At 35.4% G+C, this 24414-nt stretch overlaps 2 protein-coding genes across 4 annotated transcripts; one reads left to right on the top strand and one right to left on the bottom strand.

Moving 5' to 3' along the window:
* The first annotated feature begins 51 nt into the window (after positions 1-51).
* cacna2d4b (calcium channel, voltage-dependent, alpha 2/delta subunit 4b) lies at positions 52-24150 on the top strand. 3 transcript variants are annotated; one of them, XM_052544324.1, is made up of 39 exons: positions 52-844; positions 3313-3394; positions 3552-3668; positions 3817-3876; positions 3997-4159; positions 4487-4618; positions 4753-4813; positions 6126-6276; positions 6363-6437; positions 7956-8045; positions 8133-8246; positions 8475-8553; positions 8862-8995; positions 9192-9209; positions 9672-9830; positions 10217-10291; positions 10419-10505; positions 10589-10660; positions 10962-11023; positions 11185-11252; positions 11702-11747; positions 11900-11997; positions 12219-12312; positions 12438-12530; positions 12716-12846; positions 12944-13012; positions 18352-18413; positions 19173-19187; positions 19483-19527; positions 19682-19744; positions 21253-21323; positions 21412-21487; positions 21594-21646; positions 21757-21812; positions 22106-22126; positions 22492-22609; positions 22694-22814; positions 22906-22983; positions 23354-24150. In XM_052544324.1, exons 1-39 carry the CDS (start codon positions 624-626, stop codon positions 23444-23446), a joined length of 3423 nt encoding a protein of 1140 aa, XP_052400284.1. In that variant the 5' UTR covers positions 52-623; the 3' UTR covers positions 23447-24150. The 3 variants fall into 3 exon arrangements, with proteins under 3 accessions (XP_052400284.1, XP_052400285.1, XP_052400286.1); XM_052544325.1 differs by lacking the exon at positions 9192-9209 and having other exon boundaries at positions 53-844; XM_052544326.1 differs by lacking the exon at positions 22106-22126 and having other exon boundaries at positions 54-844.
* On the bottom strand, positions 12306-17573 carry LOC127947313 (leucine-rich repeat and transmembrane domain-containing protein 2-like). Its single transcript, XM_052544328.1, has 4 exons — positions 17439-17573; positions 16024-16182; positions 15198-15944; positions 12306-14347 (listed from the first exon to the last, which is right to left on the bottom strand). Exons 2-4 carry the CDS (start codon positions 16046-16048, stop codon positions 13869-13871), a joined length of 1251 nt encoding a protein of 416 aa, XP_052400288.1. The 5' UTR covers positions 16049-16182; positions 17439-17573; the 3' UTR covers positions 12306-13868.
* Positions 24151-24414: the final 264 nt, after the last annotated feature.

Below are 24414 nucleotides of genomic sequence, written 5' to 3'. Positions count from 1 at the left end.
TGACAACAAAACTCTTACTCGGCCAATCCGCTGTGTCTCTCCAGTGTGTCCACCCTTTTCTCCTCTTTCCATGTCCCCTCCCCACGCTTATGAACCCACTGTGTGGAGAGATTGTAATCCAAGTGGATTACACTGTAAATTGGGTGATGGAGGATTGGATGCACTGGAAGTGAATCTCAGCTGTGGCAGTGTGCTTGCTTTACAGATTTAGAGACAACAGATTTGCTTGATTTCTATATTATAACTTGTATATTTTTGTGTGAAGAACCATGGAGCTTTGGAGAACATCTTTCAGGTGTGTTGTTTTGCAGATGATGTGATGGAGGGCATGTTTAAATACTGATATTGTGTTTACCTGAGTTCAACACAAAGAAAGAAGGACCTAATGACAACATTAAGTGGATTACTTGGATTATCGGTATCATCCTGAATATGAGAAGCGTTGATTACTACATGCAGCTCAGTGAGAGTTTGAGAAGTTTCTGGAAGATCTGAGCAGCATGATTAGGAGTACCCTGACGTGGATCACCAAGCCCTCCAAGAACTTTCGCATGTGCCAGTTCAGTTGATGAGGAGCTCAGAAGGGTCATAAGATACATTTGAAACCATTTAGGCCAAAATGTATGGAAGTGAGTGGAATGGACTTTGGGTTTCATTCGTCCTGCTGGAGTAGTGGATTCTCAGGACCTTCTTCTCATGATTTCACCATACAGATGTGGCCGTTGAGAACCGAAGTCAGCAAGATGTGTCACATGGGACGATCTTCTTGGGTCACATTCTTGATGGTCTACACAGGCTGTCTCTCTATCTTTACACATGCTCAAATGAAGATTCCACCTGAAACGTAAGAGTCACCTTCATTTCAGTTGTTTAGCACCTTCGTTTTCAGGTTTTACTGGTTTGATATTCTGTTCAACACCATAGATATCAAGTCAAAAACTGCCTTTGTTTGATGTGCTTTTGGATGAAAGTAACTGTTGATGTTTTTTCCCTGTGTTACTGTTCTGTTTTATTCAGCCAATGGTTTGTTAGATGCTAGACCAGACGGACTATCTTGAAACTACTTTGCTCTGTGGGTCTTCAGTTCCGTGGACATTAGAATTTCAAATAAGACAGGATGAGAAATTGCTCTGAGAGTTGTGTGAACATTTTTAGTAATTCCCTGTTTCCCTGAGTTTGTTGAGGTGTAAAATTCAGTTCTCACGAGGCTTGGAAGTCATTCAGTGCAATAGCAGATGGCAGACACTTCTCGGCAGCAGTGAAAATATTTTAAGGTGGAAACGGAAAGATAATTTGGTGATAATTCTCTCATAAATGACTAATACAGAAAAAGAATATTTATATAATTATTATGTAAACATAATCCATATACAAAATAATTGAATAAATTATGACTTTTGCATATTTTATAAAATAAAATGCTTTTTCAAAAGGGGTAGTTCACCCAAAAATTTTAATTCTGTAATCATTTACTCACCTAAATGTTGTTTCAAAACAGACTGGAACACACAAGAAGATATTTTGAAGAATGTTGGTAACCAAACCATTGCAATGGTGACCACTGACCTCCATTGAAGGGACAAAACACTCCAAAGACATTTCTCAAAATATCTTCTTTTATGTTCCACAGAAGATGATAGGCACACGTTTGAAACAACATTAATAAATGCTGACAGAATATTATTTGGGGGGGGGGGGTATTCCTTTAATGTTGTCACAATTCTGAATGGCCCTAGAAAAACAAACCAACTAAAACCATGTCAGATTTGTGCCTCAAACTTCTTTGGGTATTTTTCCAGACATTGTCAACTAGTAGGTTAATGTTCAAGCAGATACACTTATACCATTAATAATGCCTTCTGGATACCAGCCAGAGACACAAGCTAGTTCACAGATGGCCATACAGGCCGGGTCCTGTGCACACAGGAATATCACAGACTTTGAGCCTTGCCAAGAGTCCAGCTAACATTATTCTCATGCATCATAACTTGACTTTTATGGTACTACTAGACTCTGCTCAGCATGTAAGACCAAGCATATTTCATAGCTATGCGGGCACATCTGTGTTTTAGGGATTTATTGCTAAAAACAGTTTTATCTTGGCCTTAATCCCTATATTTATTTTTAGATTTTTAGATTTATATAACTACAACAATTCAAGGACATATTGTTCTCTTGCAGCACCAAAACACACCAAGGCTGCATTAGATTAGAAACACAATAAAAACGGTACTATTGTGAAATATTATTATAATTGTTTTCTATTTCAATAGATTTTCAGCAGTCCTCAGTGTCACATGATCTTTCGAAAATGCTGATTTTCTGCTCAAGAAACATTTCTTATTAATTCATTTTTTTGAAGGACACTGCAATACGTTTTTCAGGGCTCTTTGGTAAACAGAAAATTCAAAAGAATAGCATTTAAAATAGAAATCATTTAAAACACTATAAATATTTTTATTGTCATTTTTGATGAATTTAATGTGTCCTTGCTAAATAAAGTATTCAATTCTTAAAAAAAAAAGATCATACTGACCCCAAATCTTTGAAACGGTAGTGTATGTATAATATACAGCACTGTAATACATTATATATTTATTCTTTAATTTTACCTGCACAGGAAAAAATATTTTTCTGCTGGCTTGTCTGTTGACTTGTTCTTGACTTCCCAAGGATTTCTCTTGCTGTAATAGTATCAACGTCCTCAACACTGCCAAACTTTTATCATAATCCCTTAGCCTCCCTGATGATCCCAGACACTTTCAGGTAAACAGAGATGCTTCAACATAAGACTAATGAGAGACTCAGTTCAGCATTAAGACAGACTGACAGACTGAACAGCTCCCTTCTTTTTATGACAAAGTGCTGAAAGGGCTCTTTATATGACTAACCACAATGCTTCATTTGTTATTTTGTGTATTGCTCATCATGGATGCCAGGGATGTTTCATTATATACAGTATATTTGTGGTCTTTATATCATTTGCAGTGACATATATACTTTTTATGATCGTGTTTGGATTGGCTTTCCTTTGTCAGTGGTCAGAGGTCAATAGATTACATGGAATCCTATGAAGTGATTATGGGCCATCTGCAAACTAAGACAACTATCTGCATTTAGGGGATAGGGACGGGGGTTTATTCAAAGTAAATGTCAAAATAATTTATTATTTATAATTTACTATTAAGTTTATCAGGGTAATTTTAAACATTCAGATAAAGTCTTGGTTGTGTACACTAATTTCATTAACTTTTGATACAAGTTACACAGTTGGTGCTGATTGGCTTTTTTATTATTTTTTGGTCATTCTAGGGTTCAAAAATGGGCCATCACCCTTTCCGAGCAAATCAATGCAATTGCATCAAAATATTCAGGAGCTGCGCTATTACAAAAGGTAAATATCAATGAAAATGTCCATTTTTTTCCTAGTCATTTTTAGTTATGATGACTTTATTTTTTGGATATTCACTCAGGAAAACTGTTTACACATATTCCTAATAAAATTGTTCCAGAAACGCAAAATGCCAAAACAGTTCTCTCTGTTTGTCCAGAAACTCAAAGATGTTGAGCCCATCATCAGAATAGAGGATGTGGATGGAGCACGATTAGTGCTGGACTTTGCAGATGAAATCGAAAGAATGCTTGGCAGCAAGATGAAGTCTGTTAAGGTTAGTGTAAAGAGCTCCTTTTCATATTGTCTAGATCAGTGCTTTATTTTTATACTATGGTTACAGTTATTTGTGTTATTTTATGAGGAGGAGCTTTGGTTTTAACTTATAAAATGAATCAAAATCATGCTGTTCTCTTTGTCCTTAGAGGCTCGCTGACACAGCTGAGGATGCTGACCTGTATCATGAGTATAATGCATCTTTACAGGTAACAAATTTGGTATCTAAAACTTTTTGTTAAAATTATGCAATAAATGTCATGTATTTAATTCAAATAAATTGAACGATTTAATTGCATGGGCTTTTTTATACTATATTTTTCTGTCAGTTTGACTACTTTAATGCATTATTGGTGAATACTATGGACGAAGAGGGCAATTTCATTGAACTTGGAGGCGAATTTCCATTGGAGGAGAATGAACATTTCAACAAGCTTTCAGTGAATACTTTAATGAGCGACATTCAAGTTCCAACCAATGTCTACAACAAAGGTATGATAGCAATAATCAGCAGATCTCCATGGGCTTGGATTCCGATTTAAACAGTATGTTTAATCAATGCAAAAATACACTTTGTTATTTTGATTCTTGATTAAATCAGATAAACTGTAGACTCAACAACTAAAATGCCAGTCTTTATTAGTCAGTATAGATTATAAAACTTATCTTGATGATGATTACTTCTGATTTGAGTGCTTAATGAAAAATTAAATAAAAAAATGCACGCTGTGAACTTTCAAAAACGCACTTTCAATCCCCATTTTGTGCAAACGCAACATTTAAAATGTAAAAAATAATATCAAGCGTCTTTATTTGCAGATCCAGACATTCTTAATGGAGTGTACATGTCAGAAGCATTGAATGATATCTTCATCAATAACTTCCAGAAGGATCCCACGCTCACTTGGCAATATTTTGGCAGCTCAGCTGGCTTCTTCAGACTCTATCCAGGTTTGTTCAATTCTGTTTTATGAACATTGCTCAGTCATACAATTTGACAGACGAAAACTGGACTGTACAGTCTTAAATCTGCATTCTTGGTGTAAATGTAGATATTTATTTTTGCTTGACTTTGTACTTTGCAGGAATTAAATGGACCCCTGATTCTAACGGCGTAGTTTCTTTTGACTGCAGAAACAGAAACTGGTGAGACAAAATCAAGTATTTGACCTAAAACCTAAATAGCATGTGTTATCCTGCCTGTCTATGTGCTTGGCAATGTAGTTAGGTACGTTGATTCATTCATATGAAATAAAATTTATGCCAGTTGACTTGGATTCAGCAAGGTCTTTTCTTGACCCAGTGTGCAATGTAGGATTATCTGTGTGGATGCCACCCAAATGTCTGCTTGTGGCTATGGTAGCACAGCCAGTTAGGCCCTGATCCCACCGAAAGACTTTAATCTCATTCTTAAGTGGTTAGCAGCTCAATGGCCAGGTTAGTAGGTCTGACATAGTCTCCATATGTGACTGTTTATACAGAAGCAAGTGATTGCAGTGAATCAGAATGAAAACACTGTCATTTTGAAAAAAGACAGCATTAGGTTTACATCACTGGTGTCATGTTTTTTTACTTTGTAGACCATCTAGCCCTAAATAGGTCTGAGAAAAAGAAGCCATATTGTTTCAGCCTTTTTGCCATATTTTAATATACCAAACAAATGGATATTTATGTTTGCGCTTAAATGGCTTAAAACGGGGATAAAAAAACAAAACAAAACATGATTTCCACTAAGCCATTTTACCAAGTTTAATGTCAAACCAAAAAATTTACTGAATATACTGTTTTAGTTGAACATAAAATGTTTTAAACAAACATTGTATTAAAAAAAATTGTTACAAATAATTAAAACTAATAAGAAATCGTTTTTTCTTTCACTAAATGAACATAAGATTAAAATTATATTTAATATTTAATTTATTAATTAATTTAATTAGTTATTAATTAATTAATTTAATTAGTTATTTATTAATTATTTTTGTTTTATAATTTATTACCGTAATGATTATATATTTTATACCAAAATATTATTCAACAGCAGTATTTACCAATTTATATTGTGTGAAGTGCCATACAAGTCTCTATGAATTTTTCTTTGTGATCATTTACATTCTCTCGCCAATGATTTAGGTTTGAATCAGTGAAATGGAAACTTTGAACTGATTCACGGAACTGATTCAAAATCAAACATGTTTTTCATGTTTTATTATAATTTATAAAACACTTCTGTATCTTAAAACTCTCATGCAATATTAATTGTAAGAGTGAAAGAGAAAAACACTTTAAAATTGCATTGCATTAATTGCATTCTACAATTTTGAGAGGAAAAGGATCACAAATATATTGTGAATGTTTGATATAATGCAGACCCCAGATATTTAGCATTGCCCTCCATACCCTGATCTGGAAGTGTCCTGGGGCTTCTTCTAAGAAAATCCTCTCTCTCTCTCTGTCACAGGTATATCCAGGCTGCCACCTCTCCTAAGGACATCGTGATTGTAGTTGATGTCAGCGGCAGTATGAAGGGTCTGAAAATGACCATTGCCAAACACACCATCAACACTATCCTGGACACACTCGGGGAAAATGACTTTGTCAATGTTATTGCAGTAAGAGCACACGTTGTTTTCCATTTAGCATCACTTTATTCTTTGTTCAGCATGGTAAAATATGTTTTTGCACGTCCTTTCCTTAGTACACTGATTATGTCCGCTACGTGGAGCCCTGTTTTAAGGGAACGTTGGTACAGGCCGACTTGGACAACCGCGAGGTAAGTCGATTATCCACTTCACTTGAGCCTGAGAAACTAAGCCAATGACTCCAATCAGCACTGCAGGATACCGGCTCTATACCATACCCTCATATGCACTCACATATGGCTCGTACGTGAGTGCATATGGGTGCCTGGGTTTTCTTTTGGTATTTCTTTTTTTTATTTTAAATTAATTTTAAATTGTTTAACGTTTTTATTCCTTGTGAATTGATTTTTTAAATTGCATTTATTTATTTATTGAATTTATCATATAGGTTTAGTGTGTGTTTTTTTTCACAAAATATATTTGTAAAAATTCTGAACACTTCTTCCGTCTGCCTTTGGATGGATAAACAGGTAGTCCCAAACTCACCCCATTAAAACAAGCAAACAATATAAAGTAAAAAAAATCTTACATGAGAAAATATAACAAAAATAAAATGTTATAACAAATTTACAAATAGAATTAAAAAAAGCATAAATAAATAAATAAAAAATCATACACCTCTTGAGCCAATGTTGCAAAGTCGGGCTGGTTTTAAATAATAATAGAATTAAAAAAAAAAAAAAAATATATATATATATATATATATATATATATATATATATGAATTATAAATTATAAATTATAAATATACATAAAATTATAAAATAAAAACAAAAACATAATAACAAATTTAAAATACAATAAAGATCATCTAAAAACCAAATAATTTTGTTTGCTAGACTGTAGCTGTGAGACTAGGCAGGGACATTAGGCCCATCCACATTCTGCTGTTGCTTTTAGTCATGTGATAGACTAGCGGCTGGGTGATTTGATCTAATGTGCAGCTTTTTTGCTTGTTGTATATCAGAGAGCAAGTAGGGACGTACTCTAATCTCTGGAATTACAGTCAGATACAGAATTATAGAGCCATCGGAGCAGCACGTTTCATCTTTCAGATCACTCTCATAATACTGTTTTGTCAGTTCAAATTCCAGACAGTTTTATACATGTAATAGGAGTAGGCCACATATTCACATGATTTATAATGTCGTGAAATGATTCCGATTTTGTAATTTACATGATAAGATGATTAATGAATCAAATCAATCACATATATCAATGTCTGCTGAGAATATTTTTTTTTTTTAACATAATCATTAAATATCAATCATTTCTGCCCACATTGTTTGTTTTATAATACAACTTGTACATAATACAAATAATACAGCTACTATTGTACGTCTCTAAATGTCTACAACAAAATAAGGATGACGTAAAACATATAGGACACTTGGACAGGTCTGTGCACTCACAGACTGGTGCTTAATACAGGGTGATAGGTCAGCAGAGCTTGTGATGATAAGACAGGTCTAAGTCACTCAGCATCTGCTCACTGTGCTGACACAGATCCTCTAAGAAATACTCAGTCCCAGTTATGTTCAGCGTGTAATTGCACTTAAAAAAAAGCATTACTTGAGAATGATGTCTCTAAGTCTGAACCCATGTATCGTCACTGCTCAGATCATAAAATCCTCCGTCTCCCCTTTCAGCATTTCAAGCTGCTTGTTGAAGATCTCCATGTGAAGGGAGAGGCTAAAGTCAAAAAAGCCATGAAGGAGTCATTCCGTATCCTCGCAGACGTCAGTATCATTCACACAAATGTACAAAACTATACATTCGGTGCCAGGCCTCCGCAGGTCATCCGTGTTTCTCTTCCTGTCTCCTAGGCCAGAGCAAATGGTCAGGGCAGCCTGTGTAACCAAGCAATTATGCTGATCACAGACGGAGCCATGGAAGATTTCCAATCAGTGTTTGAGGAGTTCAACTGGCCTGACAAGAAGGTAACACACAATCTGCTCGCTCTACAGGGAACGGAGGGTGTAACATATGACGTACAATAAAATCTGCATACTGCTCTGATAAATTGCTGGAGAATCTTCTGGAAAAATGTCTTGTCCGTTGCCCCTTTTTTTACTTAATAACAGATTTTAAGATTGAACGTAAATGTGTTGATATATTTCCTCTGGAGCAATGGTCAAAGTACAGTAACAGAAATGTAATGGTTTCAGGTACGGGTTTTCACTTACCTCATTGGCAGAGATATGACCTTCTCAGAAAACGTCAAATGGATTGCCTGCAACAATAAGGGTATGTATTCAGACAGTAATAAACACTGAATCATTTACTCTCCGTCATGTGCTTCTAAACCCGTTTTAATTCCTGATTCATTCTCTAAAGTGAAGATTTTCAGTGAGTACCGTAATGGCTTAAATTGTAGTCTGTGTCTCATGACTTGGAATATAGTAAATAAAGTCATATGGACCACTCATATGATACTTTTCTTGTGCTGTTGTGTCTTTTTGGAAGCTTGAAAGCTCCAGTTTATGGAGCTTTTCTGTTTATAACAATAACAGGTAAAAATGCAGAAATCTTATACTCGTATTTGATATTCACAGGTTATTACACTCACATCTCTACACTGGCTGACGTACAGGAGAATGTCATGGAGTATCTTCATGTTCTGAGTCGACCGATGGTCATCAACCACGACCATGACATAATCTGGACCGAGGCGTATATGGACAGTGTGGTGAGTGTGTGACTTTTCAGAACAACTGAAATACAGATTCCACATTTCATACATTCCCACCACTCATTTTCAGCTGCGCTTGTCTCATTTCAGTGTATTTTGATGTGATTTTGTTGTGCTGTTTACTCGTACATTACTGTTTCTGTACTAATGTGGTATTTTTCCATTCATCGCCGTGTTCTTCTCTATCACACAGCTTCCTAACACTAAGGAGGTAACTCTTAGAAACAGTAAAACACACCACTGTACTGTAGCGTGCACAAATAGAAGACTTTAGATATTTAGCCTGTGCTCAGAGTATAATGTAGTTGTTATCCTGGTCAGCATATGAGTACTGCTTGGTCTAGGGCTCCCCCTACTGTTTGTCATCATTAATCTCATTTGTGCTGGACATGATGTGATGACCTAGAGCTTTCACTAATAAAATCAACATGAAATGTAGTTTCAACCAATTTTCTGCCATAATTTGATGTATTTCTGATTGAATTCAAGTTGATTTTATTCATCTGGAATTGTTTTTATCATGAAAAGTGGGCATGATGAGACCAGGGACATGCATTTTGAAAGTAAATAGGGATCATTTTCATTTTGTGTTGATTTTAACTGTGTGCTCCGGCAGTCTGAATGTTTAGCCATCAAAGTATAAGATGTAACAGTCCTCAAATCTCTCCCGTAGCTGTTCAAAAGCAAAGCTCACAGTCTTCTGCTCATGACGTCAGTGGCCATGCCAGTGTTCAGTAAGAAGAAAGAAACACTTTCTCATGGCATTCTGCTAGGAGTGGTGGGAACTGACGTCCCCCTGCTGGAGGTCATGAAACTTGCCCCGCGATATAAGGTATATGTTTATCATTTTTCATAATTTCTTTATATCAGAGACAAACTTTGTATTAATATAAATATGCAGTTCTTGGCAAAATAAAAATGTGAATATATATATATATATTGTGTGTGTGTGTGTGTGTGTGCCAATAAAATATTTTATAATAAATGTATTTTTTTAAGTTTGCATTATTTTCATGACAATTAAATATAGTTATATTCCAAATTTTGTAACTCTTATTATTCCTGATTATGTTTTATTTATAATAAAAATTATTTATAATAACATACAAATTTTAATACAAACATATTTCAAGGCATTTGAATGAACATAGCTACAAATACTGTGGAAATGTCAGCAAAAATATTGAAATGAGGAATGCTAATGGTTTAATCTTTTAGCTTGGAGCACATGGTTATGCCTTCCTCATCACAAACAATGGATACATCCTGGCACATCCTGATTTAAGACCACTGGTGAGTACATCTGAATTTTCACTGTCTCAATCACTCGAGCATCTGCTCCTCTAGATAGAGTTGAAATAGAATGGACTGATTCTGATTTGTCATCCCTCTTGCTGGTTCTTCTCGATTTTTGTAACAGTACAGTGATGGGAAGAAGTTGAAGCCCAAGCCCAACTACAACAGTGTGGATCTGTCAGAAGCTGAGTGGGAGGACACTGAGGACAGTGTGAGTTGTCCACATTCCTGTAAGCATCCGCACTGTTTTACGGCTCAGAAAAATCATAATGATGTCCTCCCCTGTCTGTGCAGTTGAGAACAGCCATGGTGAAGGGACAGACTGGGACTCTGAGTTTAGATGTGAGAGCAGCTGTGGATAAAGGGGTGAGTGTGTTTACATCAGCCATCTTTTATTTTATAACGTTAAATTACTTGAACTACTCTATTTGGGTGAATTGAACAAGTCCCGACAAGAATGTGTCCATTTAAACACATTTGCCCTCATTTTCTCAACACATGCAGAATTACTAAAATGTTTCATTTCTGCCTAATTGAACACACCACACTTATCATTATGTTTTTTTTCTTCAGTAAAATGTGACCTGGACATGTTCTTGATAGGTTTTGTGACATTCATCCTTTTTTAATCTGTCTTTGTGACTGCATATTTTGTTTTAATCCCCAGAAAAGGCCTTTGTTCCTAAAAAATGAATATTTCTACACAACCATCAACGAAACTCCATTTAGGTTTGATATGCTTCTCACATTCTCATTTCTCAAAAATATTCCCTTCATACTAACATGTTGAAATTAATGAAAAAACACATTTTTATGAAGTGTTTCACCCCTCAATACCTTCAGTTGACCTTCATATGATGTCTTTAATGCATATTTATAATGTGCTTCAGCTTTGGGATGGTGCTTACAAAAGGTCATGGACAGTACATGTTCTTTGGGAATGTTTCTGTGGAGGAGGGTGAGTTTACCGTATGATTAATAGCTCATGTCACATAAGTGGTGAAAATGATCCAGTACCCTTCAAAAGTCTGAGTACAAGATGATTTAAAATAAAAGGAAATTAATACTTTTATTCACATAACCATAGATCACAAATTCAGTCATTCATATTTTTATGATGGATTTTTTTTCTGTTTAAGACCAAATGTCTGGGTCTGCGTCAAGTGTAAAACAATAAAATTGATTCATAATAGGCATCTGAAAAGTAGCCAAAATGAATGCTTTTACAGAGATTTTAAAAAGTTTCTTTCATATACCAAGAAGAAATTTTTTTTAATAAACCTCAACCCCTGGGAAATAAAAGTCCCTGAAGTTGAAGGAACAGTTATTAAGAAATTGTCAACACACACAGTGAAAAGATTCTATTATTATAGAAATGAGCTACTCCTCGTTTTCTCCTTTCTTTAGGTCTTCATGACCTTCAGCAGCCAGACCTCTCTATAGCTGATGAATGGTGAGTACTCTTGATTTGAGATGAGCATATCAAAATCTAAAAGGCTGACACTTTCTTCTGAACACCGTCAGGACAACAGCTTCCTTAAAAACCTTCAAACTTAGTTCTACATCTTGATAAGTTGAACTATGGTCTTTGGTTTACCCCCTCAGGACGTATTGTGAGACAGATATTGACCCACACCACCGTAAGCTTACTCAGCTAAAGGCTGTGGTCCGATACCTGACTGGGAAAGAGCCGGACTTGGAGTGTAAGTCTGTCTATTTCACATTTTCTGTGGTATTTTCGATGCAGACGAAAAAACCTTTAAACAGGAAGTTATGCTCATCCCCTGATACTGTGATTATACTGTGGCTAATTTACTGAACTAACAATAAGAGTGGACTTTCAACTCTGTTTAACACATTTAATCATGTTCAGTAACAATAACCATACACGTTTCTTAAAGCAAAGGTTTTATTTTTGCATCAGGTGACGAGATACTTCTTCAGCAAGTTCTTTTCGATGCAGTGGTAACAGCGCCACTGGAGGCCTACTGGACAGCGCTAACGCTAACCGCCCCAGGGTAAGAGGCTTTCATTAATCTCTGTATGTTGTGCGCCCCTTTTTTATTTTAAAGAACATTTTGGAGAAAAAAATCATGGAGTCATGGTTTTTAATCTTTCTTTCTTTGCTTTTATCTCTGTATAGCGTAGATGAAGGCATGGAGTCGGCTTTCCTGGGAACGCGCTCTGGGCTCATGCGTGTGATCAGATATGCAGGAAGTGAGAAACGTGTTGGAAAGTGAGTGATTTGTTAATTCTCATGTATTCTCATTTGTACCACCTAAAATAAAGTGTTTTGAGATAAAGAGAAGTCATTTGATACCATTGTGGGATTTAATTTCTCATTTAAAATATGTTATTCAAACAAAAAAAACTTTGAGATTCCGGTCTTTCTCTAAATTTCTTAATACTTTGATCTCACAGGAAGTTCTTGACCCCTGTGGACAAAGAGAACCTCTTCACGGTGGACCACTTTCCCATTTGGTATCGCATGGCAGCTGAGAACAAACCTGGTCAATTCCTCTTCTATGTCCCGCATGATGATATAAACAAAGGTGCTTAAAAAAATCAGTCGTTAAAATGGATTTGTTGCAGTGCTACAGTTTCCATGTGTTTTATCGACTTCTGTACGCTTTGACCTCTGTCCAACAGGCAAGAACACTTTTGTGGCGGTAACATCTGTGACGGTCACTGAAGGGAAGAGAACAGCTGTTGCTGGAGGTAAGATATCTGTCTACCATTGTCTGCTGAAATCTGATTTTACATTCAACATAACATTTTGTGATCATTCAGCACATTACTAATTATACAAAATGGAGTGGTGTCCAAAATTCTGAGACCATATTAGAATTTTTTGGGCTGATATTAAATATTTAATTCTTTATGCTCATTTCCTCTATTTTTAAATTTATAATACCTTTGCCACCATCTAATGCTCAGAGTTAGTCTTTTGTGTTTGAATAAGCTAATATTTAATGACACTGTTAAATATAATCTTTCGCACATATAAAAATGAACATCTATGTTTCATTCTGTGAATTAGAATGTATTGTTACATTAACTAGTTGTTAATGTATTATTTTTCATTTATTTTGAGCAAATGATATAGAATTTTAATAACATGAAAATAATAACCAACGTATTTATATCGACCAGAATATTGGTGCATCCTTTAATGTAGACATACGTCACTTAAATATTGAACATACATATACAAAATATTATTCTGTTTCTCAATTTTAGAAAAGTGTACTATTTAATATGCTAATTAACTGATTGATTGCGACTATAAGAAATCATACATAGAGTTGGTTTGTTAGGAGAATTCATAGGAAAATATAGAAGATTACATGAAATCATATTCAATATTTTCTTTTTTTATTCCTTAAATCTGCTTAACAGCTACTAGTTTATTATATTTGTCTCTTTGAGTCTTTTTGAACCAGCTTGTATGAGCTGTAATTGCTCCTGACCTACGTTCGGTCATTTGCTCTCCAACTCTTGCTCCCAAACATACATTACATAAATATATGTACATCAGTGATAAACTGTAGCTTCCAGTTGTTCCTCATGTGCTTTAAACACACACTTCTGGAGGAAATGCTATCCACCCTACACAGTCTGTGGCTTGTGCTCCCTTTCCGATTGTTGGCATCAGATCCTCCTTTTCATCCTGCTCTGGTTCCTTAGCCACCATCAGCAGCTGTTGCTGCTGGCTGTTTCCCTCTGTCAGCTGCTGCTGTCCGTGAGCCATCAGAATTGCGTAGATGCATCCGTAGGTGGCTGTTACCACCATCATCACACACACAACGCCACACACCACCCCAGCTACCACCACTGTGGCAGTCGCTCGACGCACACTCACAGACCGGTAGCGCTGGGGCATGCAGTCTCCGGCCGACCCGACTGGTACCTGATGGCCTTCAGCAGCAGTTGGGCTCCTGCTCTCGAGATAGAGGGGGTAACAGTGTCTGAACATCTCCATAGGGATAATGCGAAGATCCTTACCATGCAAATTAGCAGGAAAGGAGCAGTTGGCAGAATCGACACTGCCACCTATGGAATGATAAAGAGACAAAGAAATTGATAATTAATTTAAAATATTAAAATATAAATTAAAAAAGTATTGGTATATGTTAAATATGTATGTAGAGTATGTTTACATATATAGATTAAAAGATTTTATTAAATATATGAAATTTCTGACAAACCTATAATTTCATGTTTTCGCCATTAACAGAAAAATGGTCAGTAAATAATTTTTATAATTTTTGGTCAAAAAAAAGAAATAAATGAATAAATATACATTTTTATAATATTAATTCATAATTTATTATTTTATTATTCATTTATATATAAAAACACACACTTGTGTATGTATGTATGTATATATATATATATATATATATATATATATATAATATATTTTTTTTTTTTTTTTTTTTTCAGAGCATTACAATTTACACTATGGAAATGGGTATTCATTTTGAGATTTGCTGAAGATTGCAGTTGACAGCGTTACTGAATTATTGGTGTTTTTGTGAGCGGTAAATGATGGCAAAGGTAATCTAAATGTAAAAATAGATTAAATGAGCTTGCAAGATTTGGCCAAAACACACTTCTGTCTTGTGATGTAAGACACATTTCTTCAATCATTTAGTGTGTTACTTTAAAGTCCCTTTATCACAATCAACTGCAACTCGCATTCATGCCCTCCTCCTTTCAATCAATAACCGATGCATTGAACCACATCCCACCATACATTTTTTTAATAATTAATTTCACTCAGATTTACATCTCAAAACGAGGATAAGATCTGTCAATACTTCCATTACTTTGTGACTTTAAATCTCTGTAATCTCTCTATATCGACTATATAAACTCCCAGCAGTGATAAATAACTCACCTGTATATATAATCCATTCCAGCCAATGCTTGAGTGGAATTACATTGCAATTGCAATTCCATGGGTTTCCCTCGAGCAGAAGGTGTCGTAGAGCTGTTGCTGGCTCGAGTGAAGTCTGCTGCAGAGTTCTCAGCCTGTTGCCCATAAGTGAGAGCCACACTAGATTCTGGAGCCCATCCAGTAGGTGTGTAGGCACGGAGCTGAGACTGTTCAAGGAAAGATCTAGACGCCTAAGCTCAGTCAGGCCTTTGAACTGATCTGGATTCAGTTCGTTAAGCTTGTTGTCGCTCAGAGCCAGTTCTGTTAGGCTGCCGAGGTCAGAGAACAAGTTAACGGGGAGCCTCACAAGGAGGTTTTCAGAGAGATCCAAGACCTCCAGGTTATTCAAGTGGGAGAAACTCGAAGCGAAAACGCTGGAGAGAAGGTTTCTGGAGAGGTCTAGGTGAAGCAGTCTGCTCAGATTAGAAAAACACCCAGGGTTGATGCTGGAGAGAAGGTTTCTGGAGAGGTCTAGATGTAGCAGGCCACTAAAATTGGAAAAACTTCCAGGTTCCACAGTGGTGGAGTTGTTATTTGAGAGGTTAAGGTAGCTTGTGTCGAAAGGAAGCTGGTCAAGGATGGAGTCCAAGGAAGCCAGTTGGTTAAGGTCACTGCAGTCTGTGTGGTTGACATTGCATGAACAGCCTGATGGACAGCTTCTAGATGCTCCACAAGGTCTCAGAAGAGTCATCAAGAGACCTGAGGAAACTACAAGAAAAATGGAGAGCGTTAGGAAACTGTGAGATTTGAGAAGGTTGAGGATGGCGTAATAAGTTGAGGATCTTACTTATAATGTTCAAACGAGTCTGCATTGTCCACCAAACCCTGTTGTAACAGTTCCTGAGCAAACCTTTAGAGGGGCATCCACTAGTCTAGGCCAAATGAATTGCTTCCTTCTCTGTCATGATGAATCCAGCAGGAAATTGGTTAATTTCACCGGGAATTGCTGAGATAATGGTAACAAACAAAGCAAACACTATTATAAGAACGACGACCCCTAAGATCCATGCATGTCCTGCTGGTGAAGATTTATGCTTGACATTACTATTAAGTTCACTATTATTAAAATAAATTATTAAATTAAATGAATGCCCTGTGAAGGCTGAACATATTACATCATGAGGTCTAAAAAAAACAACGCAGACCTGAAATGGATTTGAGTCTTCAGAAGGCAAAGAAAGAGTGAAAGAGAGTACTTTGTATAAAAGCTGCCCAGAGGCCAGAGGCCAGCTGTTTGTTGTGAGAGAAAAAAGCCATGTAAAAAAACTAAAGGGATTGTAAGGTTACTTACAGAGTATATTTTCAGCTGCTCCACACTATACTCATATTTTTTTTTGAACATTTTATTTTATTTAAATTATTAGGTTAAAAAAGATAATTTGCTATGCATGTTCATGTGTACGGAGCCCCGCACATGACATGCAAGAAAAAATATAAGGCTAAATCGTGTGCGCGATTTACTAATTCGTTCCCTCAATGTACTAAAACGTGCACACGATTACTATTGTGTTCCCTCAATTTACTATTTAGTTCACTCGATTTATAAATTGTGCGCACGATTTACTAATTCGTTCCCTTGATTTGCTAAATTGTGCGCACGATTTAGTAAATCGAGGGAGCGCTGTAGTAATCGTGTGCATGTTTTAGTAAATTGAGGGAACGAATTAGTAAATCTTGCGCACAATTTATTTTTTTTCTTGCATGTCATGTGCGGGGCTCCATACATGTGTGTATAAAAAATATATATATATAAAAAACTTCCTGTCACATTTGTTGCATTAAAATATCAAGGATTAAACTATCCACACCATTAGATAATAAATCAGAGCTGAGAACAACATCCGCTTTATCAGTGAAAAGAGGATCAAATTTTGCATGCTGGAATGTGCACTTCTCCTAATACATAAAATTGTATTAAATCTGTAAAAACAAAGCAAAAAAAAAAAAAACAACGACAACATATTTTTATATCTGGTTAAATGGGTTAATTCTATAGATCTTGAATAGGAATTTTAAAAAGCCTAAAGAAAATGTATCAAAATAATTAAATGGTATAAACTTATCTTGTACTAAAAACTGTACTGCAATTATTCTGTCTAATGAAGTCCTAAATATTGAATGAGCACAAACAACGACCATTGCTTATTTAACCTAATTGGCGAAATATGATTGCACTAAAAGCAAATCAGAGCTGAAACATACCTTCCAGTAGTCCTCATCTATGGTTCCTCATGATTACTCCTCTCAAGCTCTCAAGACAGAGTGAGGAAACAATAGAAAATGAAAGGAACGAGAGGAGCTGGCAGTTGTTCACAGCTTGAAAAGTCCAGAGTGTGTATGAGCGAGGCACACATCAGTAAGTGGGACTAACATTAGAACAGTCTGTGCCTCCCTGCTCACCCAGAGAGAGAGAGAGAGAGAGAGAGAGAGAGAGAGAGAGTGATGGATGGACTGAGGAGGGGAAAGAGGAGATGAAACATCAGCTTAGAAAATGGTAGCTTCTTCAGCTTTTTTTTCTTTTTATGACTCTTTGCTGTAGCTTATGATTATGAGGATTAATCGTGTGATATACAACATCAACAGATGTTTCAAGAAAAACATAAATACAGGGTTCTTTTGCTCATGGAAAACCTGAAAATATCAGGGAATTTTAAAATGAAGATTTACAGAGCTTATAATAATAATAATAATAATTATTATTATTATTATTATTATTATTAATATATTATTTACGTAAATTGTTTACAAAATATTTATTTGTCTTGTTATGATCAGATCTAAAATATTAAATTGACTAGAAATATGAATGCAGGCTCTATAAAATTATATATAAAAATGATCCAGTAATCACAAACAACTTAAAAATAATAGATTAATAAAATCATAAAATATTGTTTAATAAGTTGTTATCAAAATATTAATTTGTCTTGTTATGATATACTCTAAAATACTGAATTGACTGGAAATATATATATATATATATATATATATATATATATATATATATATATATATATATATATATATTATAAGAAATATAAATTTTATATAAGAATATAAAATGATCTTAAAATATTTCTGATTTGATTTCTTTCTATTTTTCTTCCCTGTGCAGCTATTGGAATGCAGGCATCCCTGGTCCTGCTGGAGAGAGTGTTCATGTCTATTGCCAAACAAGTGAGTTTGACCTAAAAAATATTCATATTAGATATTAGCATTATTTCTTGTACATATGTTAAATATTTTAATATGTATAATTAATTCACAAATACTAAATTATACAAGTTAAAATATTAATATAATAAATGAATACAGGTGTGAATCTGTCACTGTAAGAAAAAAAAAACAAGATAATGTCCTGCAAGAAATGTTTTACATTTTCTGTTAAATTACAGACATGATCTTCAACCAAAAACCAGTTCACAATGCTGTGTTCAGAATACGCAAACACCTGTGAAAAATATATACAGGAAATTCCTTTATATTAACACAACACGCTGAGCCGTATTTCTTGAGTGTGTGTAGTGTAGAGGCAAATGACAACAATCTAGTAATATTAAGTGTTGCGGTCCTGAAGGTCTTCGGTTAATGGTGTGTATCTGTTCCTGTCCGCCTCACACTGACAAATGAGCAAATAGTATTTGTCACTGGAGATTTCTAAGCGTACACATGTACATCCTCAAGACTGCAGGCCTCCAAGCAATTTATCAAGATGCTTGCTACTTACCAAACACTTTATTCATTGCATTTTGCCACCTGACTTATGGTCTCTTCTGGGGTTTAAACCTAGGACCGTTCAATCACCAACCCTGTTTCACACAAAGGCTCTTTTTTTGTTGTTTTTGTAATCTAGTGCAGCACACACAAACACCTAACATTTAACCTTTTCCTTTTTCCTGATTTTCTTCATCTTCTTCCTGTATTTCCTTCTGTTAGCCAAACAACACGGATGTAAGTAATGCAATTTTATTTCTAAGGCACATTCAACTAATATGATACACTTTGGTGTCCCATTACTTAATTTTTTATGTACATACAACCCCCACAAATTTAAACATGCACCAAATTTTAAAAAACAGAGTTGTAAAAGACTCTTTTTTTTAGGCCCCATTCATATAAAGAGATGTAATGTAATCTCCATACATTTTATTTATTTCACCACTGTAGTGATTACTCACAATGCATTTGATCAAATGTTCTTGTCTATTTACTGAAGCCTTTGTGGTTGTCTTCTTCCTCTTTGCAGTGCAGTGATGTGGACGGTATATGTCCTCTCAGCTGTGAGAGCATCGTGAGTGAAGCTAATTGACTCTTCTTTGTGTTATCATTATGTAATCTGTGAATCATTGTTCTGAATCAGTTCATTTACACAAACCGATTCACTATAATATATTTTGATCCAGTTCAACAAGGAAGATCAATTCTAATCCAGCTGTTTTTCACAGGATGTGAACTGTTATCTTGTTGACAATAATGGCTTCATAATGGTCTCAAAGGAAAAAGGAGATGTGAGTACCTCATACACTTCGTTAAACACACAATGACATTGGCCCCAACAGCATTTTGTCACAGAAGAGAAGCATAAAATGAAAGATGGTGACCTGTGTTAGGTGACGGTTTTAGCTGCACGTTTCCTTCCCCGGGAGGTGAAGGGCAGGTGATGAGATAAGCGGATACTCTTATGTGAGGACTTGATAATGTACCACAAGTTTGTCCTTGGAGCAAATAGATGGAGTCTCAAATAAGACAGTGATTGAGAGAATGAGAATGGACTTGGTAAAACTGGATTATCTTGGAAAGGTCACCACATTTTTTATTTTATTTTAGCTTTTGGGCTTTTATTTATAGGATAGCAGAGTGCATACAGAAAACAGGAGAATGTGATGCTTGCATACAGTCATTATTTATGTATTTTTTGCTTTTTTTTGTCATTTTGTGGGGAAAAAAATCCTTTAAATTGACAATATTTGCTCCATTGACCAACAGAAAGCTGCTTGATTTAAAAGTGAATTATGTATGAGGTGTATACTGTTACACTATTGACAATACCCAGTGGACTATAAAAATGTTGCTAATGTGAACAGACCAGTGGATGTGAATGGGTGCCGTCAGAATGAGAATCCAAACATCTGATAAAAACATCACAATAATCCACAAATAATCCACATGTATCCAGTTCTTAAATCCATCAGGTTTTTAACTTTAAACCATTGAACTGAAATATGACAACAGGGGATGGACTTTTTCACTAGGGGAAGCGTTATTATGGATTATGGACTTTATTTAGTATTTCAGCTAGAAGCAATAATTTGGATTTAAAATGTTTTAATGATGTATTTGGTTATTACGAATATGCTGCTTTTTGCCTCACAAGATGTCAGTTGATGGACTGGAGTTTTGTGTGGATTATTGTTATGTTTTGATCAGCTGTTTGGACTCTAATTCTGACGGCACCCATTCACTTCAGAGGATTCACTGGTGAACAAGTGATATAATTCAAAATTTCTCCAAACTTGTTCCCATGGAGAAACAAACTCAGGGACATTTTGGATGAACAGATACTGATAGATCTTCTTCTTCAAAAACAATGTTAAGTGCATTGTTAATACAAATTATGACATTTTAGGTAACTATGTTTTATTTCAATTGTTTTGATTATTATCTTCATCATGTATGAAAATGTAAATGATGTGTATTTCTTCGCATAGCCATCTCTTTATGATGACAATGGTCTCATACCGTAACCGCAACACATGTACTGTAGCTATGTGAGCAGTAGCCAGGAGATTAATGCTTATGGAGTCTAATCCCAGATTGCCGTGGGGCAGACAGGGCAGATTCAGACATCTGTTTGCACATCTGTCTGTTTATGAGTGCGCAGGTGTGTGTGTGTGTGTGTGTTGATTCATCATGGGATTCAGAAATTATTTCATAGTGTGTTATACTATATAGCTAAACCTGAGTAATCCTTCACTGTATGCTTTATTCTCCGTGACTCTTGTGTTGTTTCACACAGGTTGGTAAATTCTTCGGGGAAATAGATGGATCTGTCATGGCCCAGTTACTAAAATCTGGCTTGTTTAAAAGGTAACTGGACTCCTCTGATACAGTTTTTTTAAGTTTGGTGATACTTGGAAAATTTGAACATGAAGTAATGCTACTGTATATTCTTTAGGGTGACGCTGTATGACTACCAGGCCATGTGTAAGAACGCCCATCATCACGCTAGTGGAGCTCGACCACTGCTCAGTGTACGTACACCGTAGCATCTATTAGAGAGAAACCTATCTTTTTAATGCATAATGCAATCTATATCATGCTGACACTGTTGAAAATCCACCTCTGTTCATCTCACAGCCTTTCTACGGTCTGCTGGCAATAATCAAATGGTTCTTCTCACATTTTGTGATGTAAGTGCTGTTTGAGGTTGTGAAACCAGGGGGAACATAAAATATTTTATTTATTTGAAATGTAATTTGATTTGCCAGTAAAAAATGTATCCTCATTTCAAAACTTACAGGTTTCTGTTGGAGTTCAACATCTGCGGACTTTGGCATAATGACTATGTAGTGGATGGTAAGTTATGAATGTAACAGTAATAGTAAAACCGTCGAGACTGGACTCGACAAAACGAAAGTGATCACAATATAATAAAAAGAGGCCTTGCAGTGTGATGTGCTTTTGGTTAACAGACACTTTCAAACTTAAGAAATCTTCAAACAACCAAGCATATTAATCTCCATAATATTCGTGTGTCATTTAATGTGTCATCATATGTAGTGTCTGCCTCGCTTCGTTTTCTTTCTTCATTCTCCATTTCCGTTGTTGTTCATTATTTGCTGTGATTGTTTCTCATTGACATTGTTCAGCTAAAGCTGGGTTTCATGCAAGTAAGTATCCACATGTGTACTTGAGCACATGTCCTTCATCTAGTTTGTGCCGTTCTTTAGCCAGGATCCAACTAGAGCCTGAGATGGTCATTTGTGGCTAATGAAATGCCATAGTCATCTGTAGTGCCTTTAGCATGGAAATAGGTTTTCTAGAAACAGTATTAGTCAAGTCTGAAAGTTTAGGAGATCCTGATTTATTGCGAGAAATGGGAAAGTAAAAATTTCAAATAGTTAGATCCAATACATAGTGCTAATTAGTCATCAGAGATTATTAAATGTATATATTCCCCAGTATTATATTTAAAACCTGTGGTCTTTTTGAAGTCATTATCTATTGGTTACAATGGAAATCGTGTTTTCTCCAGCTCACAGACAGAAGAAAGTGGAATTAATGCAGCCTTGTAACACCGAGTATCCTGGCTTCATGTATGACACGTCCATCAGAGAGACCAACAGCATCATTAAATGTGGCCGTTGTCAGAAGTAAGTCCATCAGTCAGATTGTCCTCAGATTGGTTGGTTTGTGCCAGTGACAATTTGTCAGTTTCTCTCTCTGTCATGTTTCAGGATGTTTGTCCTACAGCAGGTTCCTAACAGTAACCTGGTCATGCTGGTGGTCCAGGCCGACTGTGACTGCTCCCGACAGTACGCTCCCATTACACTCGCGCCCAGAGAGGTCAAATATATCCTTTCATGACGAGGAGTTTCTTGTCTTTGAAATGTGGTTTTAGTTCAACTTTGTGGCAAACTGAGGTTTTCTTAACTCCTTTGAACATAACGCCACGGTTAAGTGCAACAGGATGAAATCTCAGAAGATTCGCAGACGACCAGAGTCATGTCACGCATACCATCCTCATGTAAGCCACCACAATCATACAGTGCATGAACAACTCAGAACATATAGATTTCGTTCTGACCTTAATAGGATTTTTCACGTAAAAGATGTTTACATATAGTCCACAAGAGAAAGTAATAGTTAGATAAGTTAGAAAATGTATTTTTATAAATTCAAATATTATGTTACGTATTTTATGTGAAATATCTTATTCAGGTCTTGAACTTAATAAAAATTACTTGCATTTTAACATTTTGCAGATACTGCAAAGTGTATGTATAATTTTGACCAGAAATGTATATATAATGCATGTGTATATATATATTCTAATTAAATTAAATGACTAAATACTATGTACTAATGACTGTTTTGTTGTATATTTGTTCTTACAGGAAAATGCGAAGGATTGTGGTGGAGCATGTGGGATAGCAGTATCTCTCACACTCTACTTCATATGTTTGGCCACTTCATTGGCTCTCCGCTGATTGATAATATGTCCTTTTGCCATGACCGCTGTCTGACAGTGGGCCCAACTGTGAATCTTTAGCATCAGGAATTCAACCAAAAACAGGTTTATACTACATGTTTTAAAGGGACAGTTCGCCCAAATGTGAAAGTCCTATACCGATTTGGAACGACATAAGGGTGAGTGCATGATGATTTTTTTGGTGAACTGTCCCTTTAAATTTGCATCATTGTAATTCTGCCTCTTCCGGACTTAATATGACACTGCACAGGTGATATTTTTCTCAGTGGGAGCTACAGTGAGAGATATAATCTTAGATTGTCTCATGTGTGACTTGATGTTATACATCAGATTTGCTATCCTCTTAATTTTTTTATATGTTTAGGATTATGATGAATGTTTTAAAGCAAGTAAAGAGCAGTGACAGCTAAACTGCTCTTTCTTTCCATGATGGTTACTACTTAATGTTTTTCATTGAGCCACATTTTCATAAACTCTGTAATGAAAAACATTTCATATGTTGTGTAAGATGGATACGGTTTAATAATTTTTTAACTTATATGTGTGTTTTTAGTACCTGTATGCTTACTGATCCAAAGCCGATAGTCTTTAAATACGACTTGACAGTGTTTGACAAATGTTTTACAGGAGTACAGAAAATAGTGAATGATGATGAATTTACTTGGTGTTTGTATGATTAAAAGTACAGAAAGTGTGAACTAATTTTTATTTTTTGTTGAAATTTATGTTTACATATACAAAACCAAACTTGTACTATTATAATAGGATAATAGAACTAGTAAAATTAGAACTCTAAAACGGTGTTATATTTTTTAATTATTATTTTAAACTAATATATATATATATATATATATATATATATATATAGAACACATAAAGAAGCCACAGTTAAAGCCAGAAACATTAGTTCTGGCAAATAAATATGACAATAAGAGCACTGATTTTTTGCCGTTTTACCGATATATT

Source organism: Carassius gibelio, chromosome A25 (genome assembly GCF_023724105.1).
Source record: "Carassius gibelio isolate Cgi1373 ecotype wild population from Czech Republic chromosome A25, carGib1.2-hapl.c, whole genome shotgun sequence".
Taxonomy (NCBI): Eukaryota; Metazoa; Chordata; class Actinopteri; order Cypriniformes; family Cyprinidae; genus Carassius; species Carassius gibelio.
Note: the sequence above shows the minus strand (reverse complement) of the source record. Positions and strands in the feature narration are given on the sequence as shown.

Bases quoted from the DNA above. Each gene is read 5' to 3' on its own strand.
- cacna2d4b (XM_052544324.1), top strand. From the start codon at position 624: ATGGAAGTGAGTGGAATGGACTTTGGGTTTCATTCGTCCTGCTGGAGT. The intron at 4,619-4,752 runs GTTTGTTCAATT...TGTACTTTGCAG, and splicing joins CTTCTTCAGACTCTATCCAG to GAATTAAATGGACCCCTGAT. The intron at 21,647-21,756 runs GTAAGTGCTGTT...CAAAACTTACAG, and splicing joins TTCTTCTCACATTTTGTGAT to GTTTCTGTTGGAGTTCAACA.
- LOC127947313 (XM_052544328.1), bottom strand. From the start codon at position 16,048: ATGCAGACTCGTTTGAACATTATAA. The intron at 15,945-16,023 runs GTAAGATCCTCA...TTTTTCTTGTAG, and splicing joins GACTCGTTTGAACATTATAA to TTTCCTCAGGTCTCTTGATG. The intron at 14,348-15,197 runs GTGAGTTATTTA...ATCATTCCATAG, and splicing joins GGAATGGATTATATATACAG to GTGGCAGTGTCGATTCTGCC.